The 18359-nt window shown below is 38.0% G+C and overlaps 2 protein-coding genes across 3 annotated transcripts; both read right to left on the bottom strand.

Moving 5' to 3' along the window:
- Positions 1 to 462: 462 nt before the first annotated feature.
- Positions 463 to 4551, bottom strand: LOC126772511 (ubiquinone biosynthesis O-methyltransferase, mitochondrial-like). Of its 2 annotated transcripts, none has more exons than XM_050492910.1 (7): positions 4337 to 4551; positions 4149 to 4226; positions 3899 to 4078; positions 3507 to 3621; positions 2991 to 3125; positions 1084 to 1354; positions 463 to 619 (listed from the first exon to the last, which is right to left on the bottom strand). In XM_050492910.1, the coding sequence occupies exons 2-7, from the start codon at positions 4184 to 4186 to the stop codon at positions 501 to 503; spliced, it is 858 nt and encodes a 285-aa protein (XP_050348867.1). In that variant the 5' UTR covers positions 4187 to 4226; positions 4337 to 4551; the 3' UTR covers positions 463 to 500. The 2 variants fall into 2 exon arrangements, with proteins under 2 accessions (XP_050348867.1, XP_050348868.1); XM_050492911.1 differs by lacking the exon at positions 4337 to 4551 and adding an exon at positions 4310 to 4328.
- Positions 4552 to 9931: 5380 nt separating this feature from the next.
- Positions 9932 to 14370, bottom strand: LOC126772512 (ubiquinone biosynthesis O-methyltransferase-like). The gene is made up of 6 exons (XM_050492912.1): positions 14280 to 14370; positions 13461 to 13589; positions 13100 to 13214; positions 12157 to 12291; positions 11386 to 11656; positions 9932 to 10120 (listed from the first exon to the last, which is right to left on the bottom strand). Exons 1-6 carry the CDS (start codon positions 14354 to 14356, stop codon positions 9999 to 10001), a joined length of 849 nt encoding a protein of 282 aa, XP_050348869.1. The 5' UTR covers positions 14357 to 14370; the 3' UTR covers positions 9932 to 9998.
- Between the last annotated feature and the right edge of the window lie 3989 nt (positions 14371 to 18359).

Below are 18359 nucleotides of genomic sequence, written 5' to 3'. Positions count from 1 at the left end.
CATACACATTGGCATTGTAAGAAATGTAAACAATTACTTACATCGCCAATGCGCCATCAACCTTGGGAACTAAGATCAACAACAACACCAAGTACTGCTGTTTAGCGATAGAATATCTGATGAGTGAGTGGTACCTATCCAGATGAGCTTACACAAAGCCCTACCATCAGGAAATAATATAAATAATAAAAAAGATAAGTAGTTAAGTGTGGGTTTTAAGATTTATTGAAGTTGTTATTATATTTCAACATCTCTGTTCTCATCTTTTCTTCTGTTAGGTGGTGTAGATTAAATCTTACAAACCATCAAACGATTGTAGCTGAAATTGCGCACACTGGGCGCTGGTGACAATACAATACAGTATACTAAATATCAAAATTTGTTCCAAATTACCGCCAAATAAAAACATGTTGCTTAAAAAAAATACTTAAATGAAGTAGGAGATTTACTACAATGAAAAAATTATAAGTGTATCATATTTATTTCTAATATTAAAACATTCATTCGGCTAGCTTGACGGCTTGTAATGCGAATATCAGTTGAGTGGAACTAGTCCAGGCCCACTTATTTATAATGGGATAATACATAATACCGTGAATCAACTGGACGTGGCAGTTATCTGAAACAAATAATAAAAAATAGTTAATAAAGTAATTGTTTTTTTTTAAGTCCTTCATCTTGATTATTACGCGAAGGAATGAAGACCTCAGCCTAATTATTGCATTTAATATATAATTTAAAAAGTAACATATCTGTGTCCAATAAAATTAATTGAACGTTTCTAAATTTGAATTTTGCACTTCCCAATACTTAAAAATAAGTAGAGGCAGAGATAAGCTTTCGTTTGTGACATAATTTCAATGAAATTAGACACATGCATGTTTCCCCACGATGTTTTCCTTCACCGTCAAGCACCAGATGAATTATAATCACAAATTAAGCACATGAAAATTCAGTGGTGCTTGCCCGGGTTCGAACCCACGATCATCGGTTAAGATTCACGCGTTCTAACCACTAGGCCATCTCGGCTTTTTTTTAACAGCAACATTAACAGGCTGTTACTGTATTGTATATAATACTAACTTCTGTCCAACAAAAATGAGACTTCATTTGGTGTCGTGAATTTGTCATATTCATGCGTCCCCCTCGGTACTATGTTGAAGATGTGTTCACTGAGGCATATCGTAACGAGTTCAGATAATCTCGACCTGTTTGGCGTTGTTATAAATATCCTTCCACCTGGCTTCAAGGCTTTCACGCAGGATTGGATAAATAGTTCCTTATCAGCTACGTGCTCGATGACCTCTGAGGCCACCACGGCGTCATAGTAATCGGTAAAATGTTGAGCGTGTTCCTGTAATACGTAAAAAAAAATCTTCAAATAAATATTGTTTTCATCGATTTTATTTTACACTAATAATAATATTATAAGACACCTTCAAATAGGTTTTTTTTTATAATAAACAAAACCAGATAATATTTGCTCAAACTTAAAAATTAAGAAACCTTGTGTCCGGAGTTGGCACGAACAGAAAAATTTAGAACTGGTCTATTCAAGCTACTGGTGATAGGGCTTTGTACAAGCTCGTCTGGGTAGGTACCACTCACTCACCAGATATTCTACTAACAAAAGTTACAGCAGTACTCGGTATTGTTGTGTTCCGGTTTGAAGGGTGAGTGAGTCAGTGTATTTACAGGCACAAGCGAAATAACATCTTAGTTCCGAAGGTTCGTGGCGCATTGACGATGTAAGCGATGGTTAATATTTCTTATAATTCTAATGTCTATGGACATTGGTGACCACTTACCATCAGGTGGCTCATATGCTCGTCCGCCTACCTATTCAATAAAAAAAAAGCAATTGTCACGAGAGGTGATCGAACCTTCGATTTTAGCAAAATAGCCAGTTGAAGTGAACACTGCGCAAACCAGATACCACCACCGAAACTTTGTCTCTTGCCTATCCAACAGCAATTTTTCGTAAATACTCATATCAACTGGGAACATTCTCTAATTAAATTATGAAAATGATTAATTAAATTAAATGAAGGTTGCAATGAACGTTTTCAAGACATGGTTTTAATTTGAAGATATTTAAATCGTAATTTATTTGCAAGAATCTTAAAGAATTTGAATTGCATAAAACAGGTAGCAAATAAGTGAACACTGCGCAAACCAGATACCACCACCGAAACTTTGTCTCTTGCCTATCCAACAGCAATTTTTCGTAAATGCTCATATCAACTGGGAACATTCTCTAATTAAATGATGAAAATAATTAATTAAATTAAATGAAGGTTGTCAATGAATGTTTTCAAGACATGGTTTTAATTTGAAGATATTTAAATCGTAATTTATTTGCAAGAATCTTAAAGAATTTGAATTGCATAAAACAGGTAACAAATAAGTGGATTATTTGGGTTTTAACTCAATGTTTATACAGTCCTAAATTGATGTTGGGATTACGCTTCGTGTTTATCCCCTTCGTGTTTCAATGAGCACGTTAAGTTGCTTGCCTTATTGACAAATAAATCAATTTATCTGAATAAATGGACGTATACCATTAATTAGAGTTTTGTGGAGATAAGTTTTTTTATTTTGTTTCAAAAAAAGGCAGACCGGCAAACGGGGCAATAAGTTTTAAGAAATGTTAACCATCGCTTACGATGGCCAATGCACCACCAACCTTGAGAACCAAGATGTTATGTCCTTTCATTCAAACCGTAACACAACAATAATAACTATCGCTGTTTGGTGGTAGAATATGTGATATGTGGGTGGTACCTACCCAGATGAGCTTACACAAAGCTCTACCACCAGTAAACTAAAGTAAGTTTGGTTTCGATAAGCATTTCTTTAACTAATAAACTTTCAAGTTATAAATATGTATGTCTTATTTTTATTTGGACAGGGAAAAAAACAATGTTCACAAATTAACTATAATGTCATTATTTGATATTTACCCTCCTAACACAATATTTATCACTCACCTCGACAGTTGTACAATGATAAGTTGGTCTATTGTTTTCTAGTCTTGAATCTATGGTACAGTGTTCTTTTGCTATTTCTACTAATTCCTTACTAGCATCTATCCCTGTTACTTTTGCTCCTAGCCTTGCTATTCCCTAAAAAAAATGTACTTTAAAAAAAAACAGAGAAAAATTTAGCAAATTTAGGAAAAAGCATAATTATATCAATCATTTCATCTTATATATAAACTTTGGCCCTGTTGGCATAATAAATTTTACCATTTAAAAAAAACAAATTTATATTATAATACAGGTAAAAAATATTTTTTAATCATTATTCTAAAGTAGAACTGTTATTTTTTATTCTTATTTTTATTAAACCATTATAAATAAATTATTAAAAAAAATTCTAATAATCAACTAACTTAATGATTCCAAAATAGTATATATTCTTAACAGGATTCAATTTAATGTAGAATTGAATAGTACATATATTTTATACAGAAATGAATTAAGAATTAAACTTGTGCTTCTTACCTCTGAAACTATACCTCCTCCACAACCTACATCCAATATCACTTTATTAGTTAATGGTAAAGTAGTTCTTTTATCCAGCGAGCAGGAAACAAGCCCATCTCTTATAAAAGGTACTCTGTTTCATGAAATAATTTAAATAAGAAAACAATTTTCAATATAATGCAGTGATCACACATTCTAGTTTACAAATTACTTGGATATCTACTGAAAACCACAATGTTTTGTATTGAAAAAAAACTAAAATGTCTTCAAAGATATTCATGGTATGTATACATTTTAAACAACGAAAGAGCATTGATGATTATGTTCTGAGTATTTTGAGCCATTTGAAGTAGAATATAATCCAGCGGTTACTGCAGTAAAAATCAACGGTTACAGACCTGAGAACTTACCTAATTAAGTTATAACTATGAAGTGCCTTCATAGGCCCATTGGGATCCCACCATCCTTGGGCTTGTTGTGAATGTTTCTCTACATGACTCGCATCTATTGTTGTCTTTGCTACGGTAACATTGTTTGATATTTGTGCTATTTTTATACCTCTAGATATGGTTTTATTTAAATGTGATATCCTAAAAAAAATGTGATGCCAACTTACAAGGACTTTTTTTATACATACAATGCAATTTCAAGAAAACTTACGATTTAATTGTTACAAGTGTTTGGCTTAATGGATACATGTTCAATTCTTTTATTATTTTCAATATTCTATATTCTTGTCTGTAAATATTAATATGGTTTATTGTAAAAAGATGGTGTATCTTCTAAAACACGTTGCAATATGAGATACGATTTAAAATTACCTTTTTAAAGTCAAACAATTAACATACCTTAGAATCAAAATAATAATTAAAATGTTTTTATATTAAACCATGCGTCTATTATTTCTTTTTCATCTATTATTATTTTGATTTGAATTTTAATTATTGCGTTCCTGTTCAGAATTTACTAGCTTAATGTGCCGTGTGGTTATTTAATTATTTATTTCTATAATTTGGTTGAGATATTGAGAGAAGTTTCAATGTTATATAAAATTAAAAGTATAAACATTATTTAGAACTATAGCATGTCACTGTCAGAAGTGTCAGAATTCATACTTTAGTCATGTAAGTCATTAGCAGTGATGCCAACTTCTACAGAATATTTAAATATTTAAATTCTAAGACTAACTACAAATTCCCCTAAATATCGATTAAGAACCACTAAATTTTTTGTTGTATCTCGGTTTGAGAGGTAATTTCAAATAAAAATTAAAAATACATTCAAGTAGAATAAAATAGCTGTTGTTTTTATGCAGATGTGTTTTACACATTTACATACATTAATTAATGTCCTAATAATATTAATGATAATAACAATGAAATTAAACGATTTTTATTTTCTAATCAGTTCGATGTTGTGAGGGACGATATGAGAGAGATCTCACTAAGGAGGACGCTTTAGATCGGGCAAAGTGGAGGTATAGATGCAGGAAAGCGGACCCTGGCGTTACTAGGCCGGGAAAACGCTAGGCAGAAGAAGAAGATTCAGTGATCAGAAATCGAAGCCTGGCTTCTTACGTGTTGTACAAGCACGCTGACCGTTGAGCTATTTTTTAGTTTTTTTAATTTCAGTTATAGCCACGCTTGGAGTTTATATTTGGTTTAGGTTGCGTTCAAGGCTTAATATAAATTGTACAGTCGTACGTATTTTTAAGAAAAAAAAACTTGAATAATAGACCTCCTACAAAAAACCCTGGACCTCTTCAATCAACAGCCAATCGTTGTCCACTGCTGAACATAGGCCTCTCCCAAGGTGCGCCAAAGCTCCCTGTCCTCCGCCTTCCGCATCCAGTTGGTGCCCGCCACCTTCTTAAGGTCGTCGGTCCACTTGGCTGGAGGGCGCCCTACGCTGCGCTTGCCGATTCGCGGTCTCCACTCTAGGACTCGTCTGCTCCAACGGCCATCGGTCCTACGACATACGTGACCAGCCCACTGCCACTTCAGCCTGCTAATTTTGCAAGCTATGTCGGTGACTCCGGTTCTTTTCCGGATAATCTCATTTCTGATCTTATCCTTCAAAGATACTCCGAGCATAGCTCGCTCCATAGCACGCTGAGCGACTTTGAATTTGTGGACTAGTCCCGCAGTTAGTGTCCACGTTTCGGCACCGTATGTCATGGCAGGTAAGACGCATTGGTTGAAGACTTTCGTCTTCAAACATTGCGGTATAGACGACTTGAGGACTTGACGAAGGTTGCCAAATGCTGCCCATCCCAAGCGAATTCTTCGATCGGCTTCCTTCTCGAAGTTGTTCCTACCGACTTGTATTATCTGTCCTAGGTAGGTATATTCACTAACAACTTCGAGAGGTTTCCCCTCGACGTATATCGGTCCCGGCACGACATGCCTATTGAACATGACCTTGGTCTTGTCCAAGTTCATACCGAGACCGACACACCGGGAAGACTCGCCTAGGCTACGCAGCATTTCGGTGAGTTGTTCCAGCGACTCTGCTATGATGACGATATCGTCGGCAAATCGAAGGTGTGAGATGTACTCGCCGTTTACATTGACTCCATACCTAGTCCAATCCAGCGTTTTGAAAACGTCTTCCAACGCGTTGGTGAACAGTTTCGGGGATATTACATCCCCCTGTCTCACCCCTCTGCGCAGTTGGATCGCCTTCGTCTTACAGTCCTGGATGTGGACAGTCATTGTAGCGGCGTTGTACAGACATCTCAGTACCTCAATATATCTCCAATCGATATGACATCTCTGCAATGAGTCGAGCACTGCCCAGGTTTCGATGGAGTCGAAGGCTTTCTCGTAGTCCACAAATGCCATACACAGCGGCTGATTGTACTCTTCAGTCTTCTGCACAATCTGCCGAACAGTATGGATGTGGTCCACGGTGCTGTAGCCTGATCGAAAGCCGGCTTGCTCTGGGGGCTGGAACTCGTCAAGTCGTCTGGCGAGACGGTTCGTGACGACTCTTGAGAACAGCTTATACACGTGACTCAGGAGGGAGATTGGTCTGTAGTTTTTCAAGAGGGTTTTATCACCTTTCTTGAAAAACAGTACCACCTCACTCCCGCTCCACGTTTCCGGGGTCTTGCCATGTTGGATGACGGAATTAAAGAGGCTTGCTAGCTCTTTCAGGACCGGAGTCCCGCCTGCCTTAAGCAACTCTGTTGTGATTCCGTCATCTCCCGGAGCTTTGTTGTTTTTAAGCTGTTCTAGAGCCGCCCTAATCTCTCCTTGGTCAACGACCGGGAGCTCCTCGGAGTAATGGCGCATAAGAGGGGCGCGCTGGTCATCAATACTGATTCCCACGGGTTTATCCGATCTTGAAGAGAACAACTGCCCATAAAACCTCTCTACTTCTCCGACAATCTCAGGCCTAGAGGTAACGACCCCACCATTTTCAGTTTTAAGTTTTGTCAGACGCGGCCTCCCAAACTTGCGAGCGAACACTTTCGATCCCCGATTTTGCTCAATCGCAGCCTTGATGGCACGGGTATTGGAGCGTCGGAGATCGCGTCGCGTCAGCGTTTTTATTGTTCGGTTTAAGGCCTTATCTGACAAAAACGATGGTAGTTCTCGTCGTTTTCTCATGAGCTCAAGTGTCTCAGCAGAGAGTTTTGGTGCGTTGTCTCTTCTCTGTGGCGGAAAACACTTGCGGGATGTGTTTTGCAGTATTTTGACCAGCGTGTCGGTTCTCTCATCAATGCTGCTTATGGTTTCCAACGCGGTGAATTGATTTTGAAGTTCCATTTGGAACTTTTCGGAGCCTTGAGCAGCTTGGAGCACGGTAGGTCGGAGAGTAGACCTCATCATTCTCGATCTTTCGGCTTTTAAGTTGATATTTAGAGTGCCTCGAACCAAGCGGTGATCACTTCCGGTATTAAACCTGTTGATCACTGAAACATCTCTAAATATGTGCCTTTTATTCGAAATGATAAAGTCTATCTCGTTCCTTGTCACGTTATCGGGGCTTCGCCAGGTCCACCTCCTCTGAGGCTTTTTTTGAAAGAAAGAATTCATCAAAAAAAGCCCCTGCGCTTCGAGAAAGTTTACCAGCATTTGCCCCCTGTGATTTCTGCAGCCCAAGCCGTAAGGTCCGACTTTCGATTCACCGCTATCTTGTACTCCCACTTTAGCATTAAAGTCTCCCATAACAACATTGTAGTGGGCCCTTGAGGTGTCGTTGAGGGCCTTTGCGATGTCCTCGTACATCGCTTCGACCACATCATCAGAGTATGTCGAAGTTGGCGCATATACCTGTACAACCTTCAGGGAGTACCTGTCGGAAAGTTTTAGGACAAGGTACGCTACCCGGTTCGACACACTACTGATTTCCACAATGCTGCTAATGAGATCCTTTTTGACTAGAAAACCGACACCACCCTGGGAGAGGTTATCACCTTCGCGGAAGTAGAGTAAGTTACCGGACTCTAGAGTTATCGTGTCCTCCCCCTGTCTTCGGACTTCAGATAACCCCAGTATATGCCAGTTTATATGACTTAACTCTACTTCTAATTCGGCGAGGTGATGGTCCAGCCTCATCGAGCGTCCATTATACGTTGCCATTTTCAGTCGTTTTATACGGTAGCCTGCCGTGAACCGGTGATTCTTAGCACCCCCTGCCCTGCCGATACCGCGACCGCTACCTTGGTCGGGCCTAGCGGGCTTGCCGGTAACTGGGGGCCTTTTTTTGGGCGCATCTGCCATTAAGGGAGGGGTTTGCCCATACTCGCCGCGCTGGGCAGGCGTGTTGGCGAGCGCAGTAGGGGGTAAGATGTTTATGGGAGGGGGGACGCTGCTGCCCATCCCCCCTTTTCCCCGTCCCTCAGTCGCCTCTTACGACACCCACGGGATGAGATTTGGGGGAGTACTATTCTAAGCCGGTACCTCTTGATTCTCCCCAAATTTGGGGGAAAACCCCCAAGTTGGCATCACTGGACATTAGTCAGTCAGTACTCAGTGCTGCCAGCTTTTATTTTTGGTAACTATACTCTTTAAATATTAGTAATCTTTTAAAAAATAGATATGTTTTCCTTATAAATCATCATTTATTTACTCAAATTAATAAAATTATCATAAAAGTGATCCCAGTTTTTATACATGTAATATTTCGTATAATATGTACTCACGTAATTTTTTTTATTTAAATTAATTCAACAATGTTTGATAATAGCACAATATGCATATAGTTTAGTCAAATCGAAAATGCTGAGGGTTTCTTCTATTTCGTTTCAAAGCCATCATGGAAATTAAAGAAGGCAAAAGTTGAGAAGACAAAGAATGAGAGAAAAAAGCACCGCTTGTCTAGACACACAGTAATCATCCTTTTTATCATAAAAAATTATGTTTAACTGGCTCCCCGTCTCATTGTGTTAAAAGAAGAAGCTGTCTTGTCACACTGTATACGTATTGTATTTGCATTTGATTGTAAGGCTGTCTGAAAGCCCACCTGTATATACTACCCACTCATCAAATATTCTTAGTATCGTTGTGTTCTGGTTTGTAGCGTGAGTGAGCCAGTATAATAACGGGTAATAATAATAAATAATGTCCTCCAGACCGATTTCGGCCACGGCGGCCAATCTCAAGAGAGATTAGCCAATTACACAGGAGATATTATAGTGCACAAGTGTGTGCGCAAACACAGGTGCACTCTCTATTCCCTAACTCTCATAATCCGATGGGACGGCAATCCGACACGACCGGAAAGAGTTCAGGCGCAGGACCAACGGCTTTACGTGCTTTCCGAGGCACGGGAGTGTACACACTTCCAACTTCCACACTCTGGGCTGCTATTGAGAATTTTCTGACAGAAAAACCCAATAACTTTTTATTGGCCCGACCTGGGAATTGAACCCAGGACCTTCGGGTCTGCGGCCTTATATCAAGCCACTAGACCAATGAGGCAGTCAAAAAAATAACGGGTACAAAGGATATCATAACATCTTAAGTTCCCAAGGTTAGTGGCGCATTGGCGATGTAAGGTATGATTAATATTTTTTATAATGTCTATGTGCGGTGGTGCGCAGTAGAACAACTGCCAGCATATTAAAATAATTAAAAATGCTTGAATGCTTCCTCTTTACAATAAAAAGTAGAAAATAAAACTTGTGACCATGACTTACTTACAAACACATAAGACGCACGCACATACAATTCCGATTTATTCTAGATTAATATTAATTCTATTCGCTTATTGCAGATTGGAGTCTATAAGTTGTTAGGTTCGGATAAGCGCAATAATCCACAATAAAATGTCTGGCAAAATTAAATTCTAAAGATAAATAAGAATGATAATATTCATGAAATAATTAAAGTACACGTGGGACATAATTTAATAATAATTATACATAAAAAATATACATATCTCAAAAGATAATTACGTTAAAGTCTTAATGTTAATAAAAAAAAATTAAATGGTATTTAATTAAGTACATTTACTATGATATTGTAATGAAAACTTCTTCGCAGTTGTTATAATTGGGCATTAGCATCGTTTTAATTTAACAGCTTGCATTGCGAACATGAACAATTTGTGGTTAGTCCACGCCCATTTCTTCGCTATAGGATGAGCGACAAAGCCTCGCGTTGATTCCACCATACAATTGTCTGAAACATTAAAATAAGTATTTTTAATATATAAATCTAAGTAGCAATACACATTATCCGGATTTTCACTAAGTAATATAATATATAAAATACTAGTGTTCGACCGCGGCTTCAATCGTGGCTTCATCCGTAAGTTAGATGTTGATGTTGAGGGCAGGATAAAAAAGTAGCCTCGTATCAAATTTTATGAAAATCGCTTCTGTGGTTTAGCCGTTAAAGCGTAACAGACAAACCGAGTTACTTTCGCATTTATAATGTTAATATAGATTAGTGTTCAAATTAAAATTATAATCAGGAACTAATGTCGACGTGGACGTCTGAAGGGTGAGGGGTAATGAAATCTTAATATAACTTAAACACATCGCTCGATCAATAGAAAATATATCAATTCTTTGTAAGGTTACAAACCTTATATATAAAATATTATATATATAATAATATATAAAATATTTTATTATCCGGGGAAGGATCGTAGTAACATAGATTGCAAAATTAGCAAAATGAATTGGTCGTGGGCTGGTCATGTGTTGAAGGACCGACGGCCCTTGGAGCAAATGAGTTCTAGAGTGGAGACCGCTGGAGATTGGCTGAAGATGATATAACACATCTAAATGTAAAGGGCTCTATTTCAATACACGATTAGCGATATTACGGGATACTATATTATGTCGTATCGAATACAAAAAAGCCGGAGTAACACGTTCAGGGCTACCATTAAATAATGTAACCGTAACAGCCTGTGAATGTCCCGCTGCTGGGCTAAAGGCCTCCTCTCCTCTTTTTGAGGAGAAGGAAACCGCATTGGAGCAGTGTGGTGGAATAAGCTCCAAACCTTCTCCTCAAAAATAATGTTGGATAAAATTAATAATAGAAATAATAATACTAAATTTGAATTCTCTTACAAATGAAAAGCCAGTTGAGTTTTATTACAGCCGTTATAAATTGCGTAAGAAATAAAACCCGATATCAGAGACTTGAATCGTTAAATTGCAAATAAATACTCGAAGCGTTTCTTTGCAACTCAGTTGTACCAACGCTTTTAAATTAAAGTTTACAAATTATTATATTTAGATGTATTTTGTCATTGGTCCTGTCATTGGTATATCCTATCCTATTATTATTATTTCATATATACTTCTAATATATTTTAGGAAAAATGTAGACGTGTTAAACAAGTTCTAATGAATGTATATATGAAATATATGTCATAGTTTTCATACATGTATAGATTCAAATTTAAATTGGGTCTAATAATATGAACTTACTCATCTCCAACATAGATTTAAGTTCCATTGGAGTTATAAATTTATCATATTGGTGAGTGCCCTTTGGAATTGCATTCAGTATTGTTTCATTGATAAATATAACAAAAAATTGAGCTATTCTTGTTTTACTGGGTGTTGTAAAGAATAATTTTCCGTTTGGTTTCGTAGCGTGTACACACGATTCCAGAAACAATTCTTTTTCAACGACATGCTCTATTATTTCCGATGCCACAACAGCGTCGTACTTTTCCGAATGAATAGCGGCATGTTCCTAAAAAAACCGGTATTAGGTAGATAATAAAAAAACATAAGGAATCTAAAAATTTGCCTGCACGTACGCTTCAAATAAAAAGCTTTATTATGTCTAATACCAATTAAATGAGATTGGAGCATAGATACAGACATACTGAATCATATACAAAAATAATCAATATAATCGGTTTATAAATAAAAAAGTTCTACTCGAAAATACATACAATTTTCTTAATTAACCTAACCTTAACCTGCAAATTGTCCATCTGATGGTAAGTAGTCACCACCGCGCGCATTGGTGCTGTAAGAAATAATATTTACCATTCCTTACATTGCCAATGCGCCACCAATCTTGCAAACTAAGATGTTATGTCCTTTGTGCCTCTAGTTACACTGGTTCCTTACCTTTCAAAGCGGTGAAGAGATGTGAAGATTGTTAGGTACCCAGTAAATATGTATATAGAGAAAAATTGAGACTTTTTTTTGAAGTCATTTAAAAATACCTATTTATGTTGTTACCTCTATTGTAGTGTTTATATACGTTGGCCAATTATATATCAATTCCTTGTTTTTAGAAGAGTGATATTGCGCTACTTCAATTAATTCCTTGCTTGCATCAATACCAATAACATTGGCCCCCAACTTTGCCAACCCCTGTAAAAGAAAAACACCTTAAAGGCTTGGAATATAATTTATACCAACCAAGTAAGAAATGCAAGAACAAACAAAAAATTCACAGCAGAAAACGGTCGTGAAATGTCAGAAAGTGCTACACGACAATGACCATAGTAATTATAACATTTCAAACATACACGTATCAATATAATATATCTCCATAAGTCGGTTATACACATTTCACGGGTTAGTAATGAAGTGAGATTTCACAGAATAGCACAGCTGTTCCGCCCCCATTGGTCTTAGCGTGGTGTTACATGATCATTATACCTTTATTGAGAAATGGGCTGTCTAACAAAAGATACTTCTTCAAATTGGACTAATAGATCTTGAGATTTGCTTTTTGAAACAAACACTCTCCAGCTTTATATCTTTTATACATAGTCGTCAAACTTTTATTCAACCTAATGAATTATATTATTTTTAAGTTTTTATTAGGTACTAGTGTGAGCTTCAACCGCATGTTTGGTAAGGGTAGATGTCGGAGGAGTTGTAATAAAAAAGACTATGTCCTTCCTCGCAGCTTAAGCTTGTTTTATTCCAAATTTCATCAAAGTCGATTCAATGTTCTAGCCGTGAAATCTTAACAGACAGTCATAGTTACTTTCACATTTTTAATATTAATATAGATACATGTCAATTGTAATCTTTTAAGTCGGTTTATATTTTTATTTTTTAAAAGAAAAGAGTTATCATATTCATTTTAGTCTCTATATTTTTCTTTCTATTTTTGTTAAGCATTATAATAAGACAAATTGATAGGGAAATAAATAATGGCGATGGTTACCTCTGATAGAATTCCCCCGCCACAGCCGACGTCTAATATTGTTTTTCCTTTTAATACAGATGAAAAGTTATCTTCTAATGATGTTTGAGCTAGTCCTTCTTGTATAAAGGGTATACTGCAAAAAACATCGTTTTGATAAAATTTGAACTTATTTCACAAAATTAAAAAAAATCCGAACGCACCAAGGCACCTACGTATCTACGCATACCATATATCTACACATGTACATCCACACACCCAGAAATCCTCTTAAAAACTTTAGAAATGGTCTCTAGTGACCTTGAAACGTGGAGAAATGTCAAATTTCGGGATTTACAAAATCCATTACAAAAATTTCCCACTGGGAAGTTAAAAAACTTACCGAATATCGTTTAATCGATGTAATAGTTTTATTGGTCCATCAGTATCCCACCATTCATTCATGTGTCGGGTGTGTCTGTCAACATCTGAAGCATCCACTGTTGTTTGAATTCGCCTTGCTTGATGCTTCCTAAAATATATACCTTAAATGATTAACTTCATTGACTAACTTAAATGAGTAACTTAAATGACAGAGATTAAGTCTTAATTATTGATTATTATGAATCATAATACGGGTGCCACATCAGGGCTAGACCAAATCGTGACCACACTGGTGGTAGGGCTTTGTGCAAGCTCGTCTGGGTAGGTACCACCCACTCATCAGATATTCTACCGCAAAACAGCAGTACTTGTTATTGTTGTGTTCCGGTTTGAAGGGTAAGTGAGCCAGTGTAATTACAGGCACAAGGGACATAAAATCTTAGTTTTCAAGGTTGGTGGCGCATTGCCTATGTAAGCGATGGTTGAAATTTTTTACAATGCCAATGTCTAAGGGCGTTCGGTGACCACTTACCATCAGGTGGACCATATGCTCGTCCGCCTTCCTATTCTATAAAAAAAAAAAAACGTAAACGATATGACGCTTTTTATGCGTTCCTACTCCTTTGTGTGTACGGTGCGATTATAAAATACACATAATAATTATATATTTATTTTAAAACTCTAACATAACGCTGCTATACCATAAACTAAGGTTTTATCATTCGAATACCCTTCACGTGAATAATATAACGAGGTAGCCCTCGACACGGGTTTTGTTTACATTACAATTTTAATTATCATTTATTTCTTAAAACATATTACTTCTAGTTACACTTACTGGATGCGCAAAAATCTGAACAAATATTTTGATTCACTTAACAAATTATTAGCCATAGCCATTTTTAACAAAAGCATATGAACATGTAGTTCTTGACTTATATACATTTGTTGTGACGACTTAACTCGATAAGAGTTGATTTAGGGTTTCTATATACTAAATATATTTTCGTATATAGAATTTTACGTCACGTGTGACGTGACTGTATCATTTTTTATTAAAATGTTTAGCAGTCGGGATAAAGGTACACTTAATGGCAAGTGGTCAACACCGACCATAGATATTGGCGATGTTAGAAATTTTAACCGTACATTACGTTTTTTGGCCTATCTCATAATTTTTTATGAGCAATTATTGTATATATATCTGTATTTCCCGTCTCTCGGAAACGACTCTTACGATAATGTATTCCAGACTCCAGGAAAAAAAGCAATGTATCACAAAAATTAATATGAGAAAATGGAGAAGAGTGGAGCTCAGTCACTCAGGTACTGACTTACAAAAACTAAGACATTCTTAGCAGTGACTAGAAATCTTACGATTATAACCTGGTGTGGGAGCCTTTATATGAACTAGTTTTCGTAAAATTTATTCGTTTTTAAACGTTCGCATGCATAAAAAAATCGATTTAGTGTCGGATGTAGCTAGTTATAAAGAATCGGGTTTTATTCCGTATTTTTATTAATTTTATGTCATATATTTAAATGTTAAACAGAACACGATATAAAAATATTAACATTTTATCATATTTTAATTATTTAAAAAAGTGCATCGAAAAAGACTATACATTCATTATATACAGATAATAAAAAGAGCGCTTTAAAATTTTTGTATCCAGGCTGGCATTATTATCGCCTCTCTGAACCGCAAAAAAAAAAGCCGAGATGGCCTAGTGGTTAGAACGCGTGAATCTTAACTGACGATCGTGGTTTCAAACCCGGGCAAGCACCAATGAATTTTCATGTGCTTAATTTGTGATTATAATTCATCTCGTGCTTGACGGTGAAGGAAAACATCGTGAGGAAACCTGCATGTGTCTAATTTCATTGAAATTATGCCACATGTGTATTCTACCAACCCGCATTGGAGCAGCGTGGTGGAATAGGCTCCAAACCTTCTCCTCAAAAGGGAGAGGAGATCTTAGCCCAGCAGTGGGACATTAACAGGCTGTTTCTGTTACTGTACTGTTACTGAACCGCTAAGTTGTTGTTGGGTCTTGGGTCACCAGAAGTCTGGATAGAGTTACCAAGTCTTTTATTACCTTTTTGGTATCTGATGACCATTGACTTTATAATAAATAGCAAATATTAAACGTGACTTATAGCAATGCAAGCCTTCTCCTGAAGAGGAAAGGAGGCGCTGTATAGTAAAATTTATATACAGTTTGTTTATAATAGTATTAGTAATATATATAAGATAGGATGTTGGAATGTTTAGGTACGTTTCCATGTGCCATAAAGTGTAAGGGTTTTAATTGAAGATGTACTAATATATAATTTGCAATAATAGGCGTATATTTGCGCCATCATTTGTAGACGTAGTCTTTTTTTTCATAAAATAGGTTGATGGAAGGCAAAAGTTGGTCTTCTGATGATAAGTGCTCACCACCGCCCATAGACATTGGCACCGTAAGAAATATTCACCATTACTTACATCATACAGTATTAAGTTTGTTATTAAGCGGTCTGATGAGTGGGTGACCAGACCCAGACGAGCTTACCAAAAATCCTCCCACAAGTTCTTTGATATATATTGTAAGAAATTACGATGTACCCACATTTATATGTATAAAATAAAGAGTATAAAAGGGTCTCAAACGTTTTTCGAGATCAGTTTATCGTTACGCTGCCCGAAGGCAACTTAGTCGTGACATCCATAAAGTGTAATCGCGATTTAATTAAGGACTAATAATTGTGAAAGAAAACCGTGTTATAATTGTATTATAACATGGCCATGGCGTTCTATGGCGTTCTATGGGGGAGGCTTTCGTCCAGGACAGGCCATGGACGGCAGAAGGTTGAAAAAAAAAAATTGTATTATGATTTAAGAGTGATTGATGTGTGAAGTGATTTAAAATAAAATTGTGTGATAGTAAATTGGTGTTTTAAATTATAATCGCCACCCTCGAAGAAATTATTTTACAAATATCAGAAGTGGGATAACACTGAGTCAAGATGTCCGGTGCTACACCTAAGGAAACAGGGAGTCGGCGATCTAAGAATCGGTCTTTACGTTACCGTGTTGAGTGCAGTAAAACAAAACGTACACGTGAACCCAGCCAAGACAGCAGACATTATCGAAGACGTAATCGTAGTCGTAGCCACAAACGTGACTACAGCCGAAATCGCAGCAGTGAACACCGCTGTGACCGCCGCCGAGAAAGCAGTCGTGGCCGTGATCGGCACTACAGTCGAAACCAAGGTAAAGTTGATGGTCAACGCAGCGTCCGTGACCGTAGCAGTGGCGGTAATCAAGAGGTGCTGCGTAGCTGCACCAACCAGTTGCTTGATCACGATCGCGGGAGCCATCACGCATCCAGGGAGCATTTTAACACTCATGGTATGGACTTTACGTAATATTTTGTGTGAAAGTAGTAAAAGCAATAAATCTTCAATTATTCATCATTAATCAACATTTTCATATCCTGGGGCAAATGACCCTTATTGCGGTCAGATTGCCTGGTAGCAGGCCGATTGCCCTGATCGCGGGCAGATTGCCTGGTCGCGAGCAGATTACCTAGTGGTGGGCAGATTGCCCTGGTCGCGGGCAGATTGCCCTGGTCGCGGGCAGATTGCCCTGGTCGCGGGCAGATTGCCCTGGTAGCGGGCAGATTGCCCTGGTAGCGGGCAGATTGCCAGATTGCCGTGGTCGAGTGAGATTGCCAGATTGGCGTGGTCACGGGCAGATTGGCGTGGTCACGGGCAGATTGGCGTGGTCGCGGGCAGATTGGCGTGGTCGCGGGCAGATTGCCGTGGTCGCGGGCAGATTGCCGTGGTCGCGGGCAGATTGCCGTGGTCGCGGGCAGATTGCCGTGGTCGCGGGCTGATTGCCGTGGTCGCGGGCGGATTGCCGTGGTCGCGGGCGGATTGCCGTGGTCGCGGGCGGATTGCCGTGGTCGCGGGCGGATTGCCGTGGTCGCGGGCGGATTGCCGTGGTCGCGGGCAGATTGCCGTGGTCGTGGGCTGATCGCCTGGTCGCCGGCGGATTGCTTGTACATCTGATTCAGATTGCCCCGACCGCGAGAATATCATACTGGAACTTTTTTTTTTGAGAAACACGAGGTACACGAGGTACAGTTACGATGACATCTATAAGCACACAAAGTAAAGGAAAATGAGCACAGAAAAGAAGGAACACGTTGTTGGTACAGGAAATAGATGAAAATATTTTATAAATCGGACACTTTTGGAATCGGTGATTGTGGCTAAAAATATTTGTCTTGCCATATTCCGGGTTACACCATTAATGTGGATGCCGACTTATATAGGAGTACACTGACACTGTAATATTTTTAATAAAACCACTATAATATAATGTCCTCTAGACCGATTTCAGCCACGGCGGCCAATTTTAAGAGAGATTACCCAACTACGTAGGAGATATTATAGTGCACAAATGTGTGCGCAAACACAAGTGCAGTCTATATTCCCTAACTCTCATAATCTGATGGGACGGCAATCCGACACGACCGGAAAGAGTTTAAGCGCAAGACCAGCGGCTTTAAGTGCTTTCCGAAACACGGAAGTGTACACACTTCCAGATTCCGGGCTAATACTGAGAATTTTCTGACAGAAAAACCCAATAACTTCTTATTGGCCCAATCTGGGAATTGAACCCAGGACCTCCGGGTCTGCGGCCTTACATCAAGCCACTAGACCAACGAGGCAGTCAAATAAAACAACTATCATTCATATCGGGTCGCATTTGGCGAAAATATCGATCATGAACATAACAAGTGACATCTACATTTGCACTTACTCCAAAAATAGTTATCTACTCGATAGCAATATATACAAAAATAAATAAAATAAGGCTGAATCGATAAAAACCTTTTTTCGAAGTCACCCAAAAAAAGTAGAT

This window comes from Nymphalis io, chromosome 12 (assembly GCF_905147045.1).
Source record: "Nymphalis io chromosome 12, ilAglIoxx1.1, whole genome shotgun sequence".
NCBI lineage: Eukaryota > Metazoa > Arthropoda > Insecta > Lepidoptera > Nymphalidae > Nymphalis > Nymphalis io.
Note: the sequence above shows the minus strand (reverse complement) of the source record. Positions and strands in the feature narration are given on the sequence as shown.

Coding starts and splice junctions, on each gene's coding strand:
- LOC126772511 (XM_050492910.1), bottom strand. CDS start 4,186: ATGTATCCATTAAGCCAAACACTTGTAACAATTAAATC. Junction 4,079..4,148: donor ACACTTGTAACAATTAAATC/GTAAGTTTTCTT, acceptor CATTTTTTTTAG/GATATCACATTTAAATAAAA. Junction 3,622..3,898: donor CATAGTTATAACTTAATTAG/GTAAGTTCTCAG, acceptor TTCATGAAACAG/AGTACCTTTTATAAGAGATG.
- LOC126772512 (XM_050492912.1), bottom strand. CDS start 14,356: ATGCTTTTGTTAAAAATGGCTATGGCTAATAATTTGTTAAGTGAATCA. Junction 13,590..14,279: donor TTCAGATTTTTGCGCATCCA/GTAAGTGTAACT, acceptor TATATATTTTAG/GAAGCATCAAGCAAGGCGAA. Junction 10,121..11,385: donor TAAATCTATGTTGGAGATGA/GTAAGTTCATAT, acceptor TTAATGTTTCAG/ACAATTGTATGGTGGAATCA.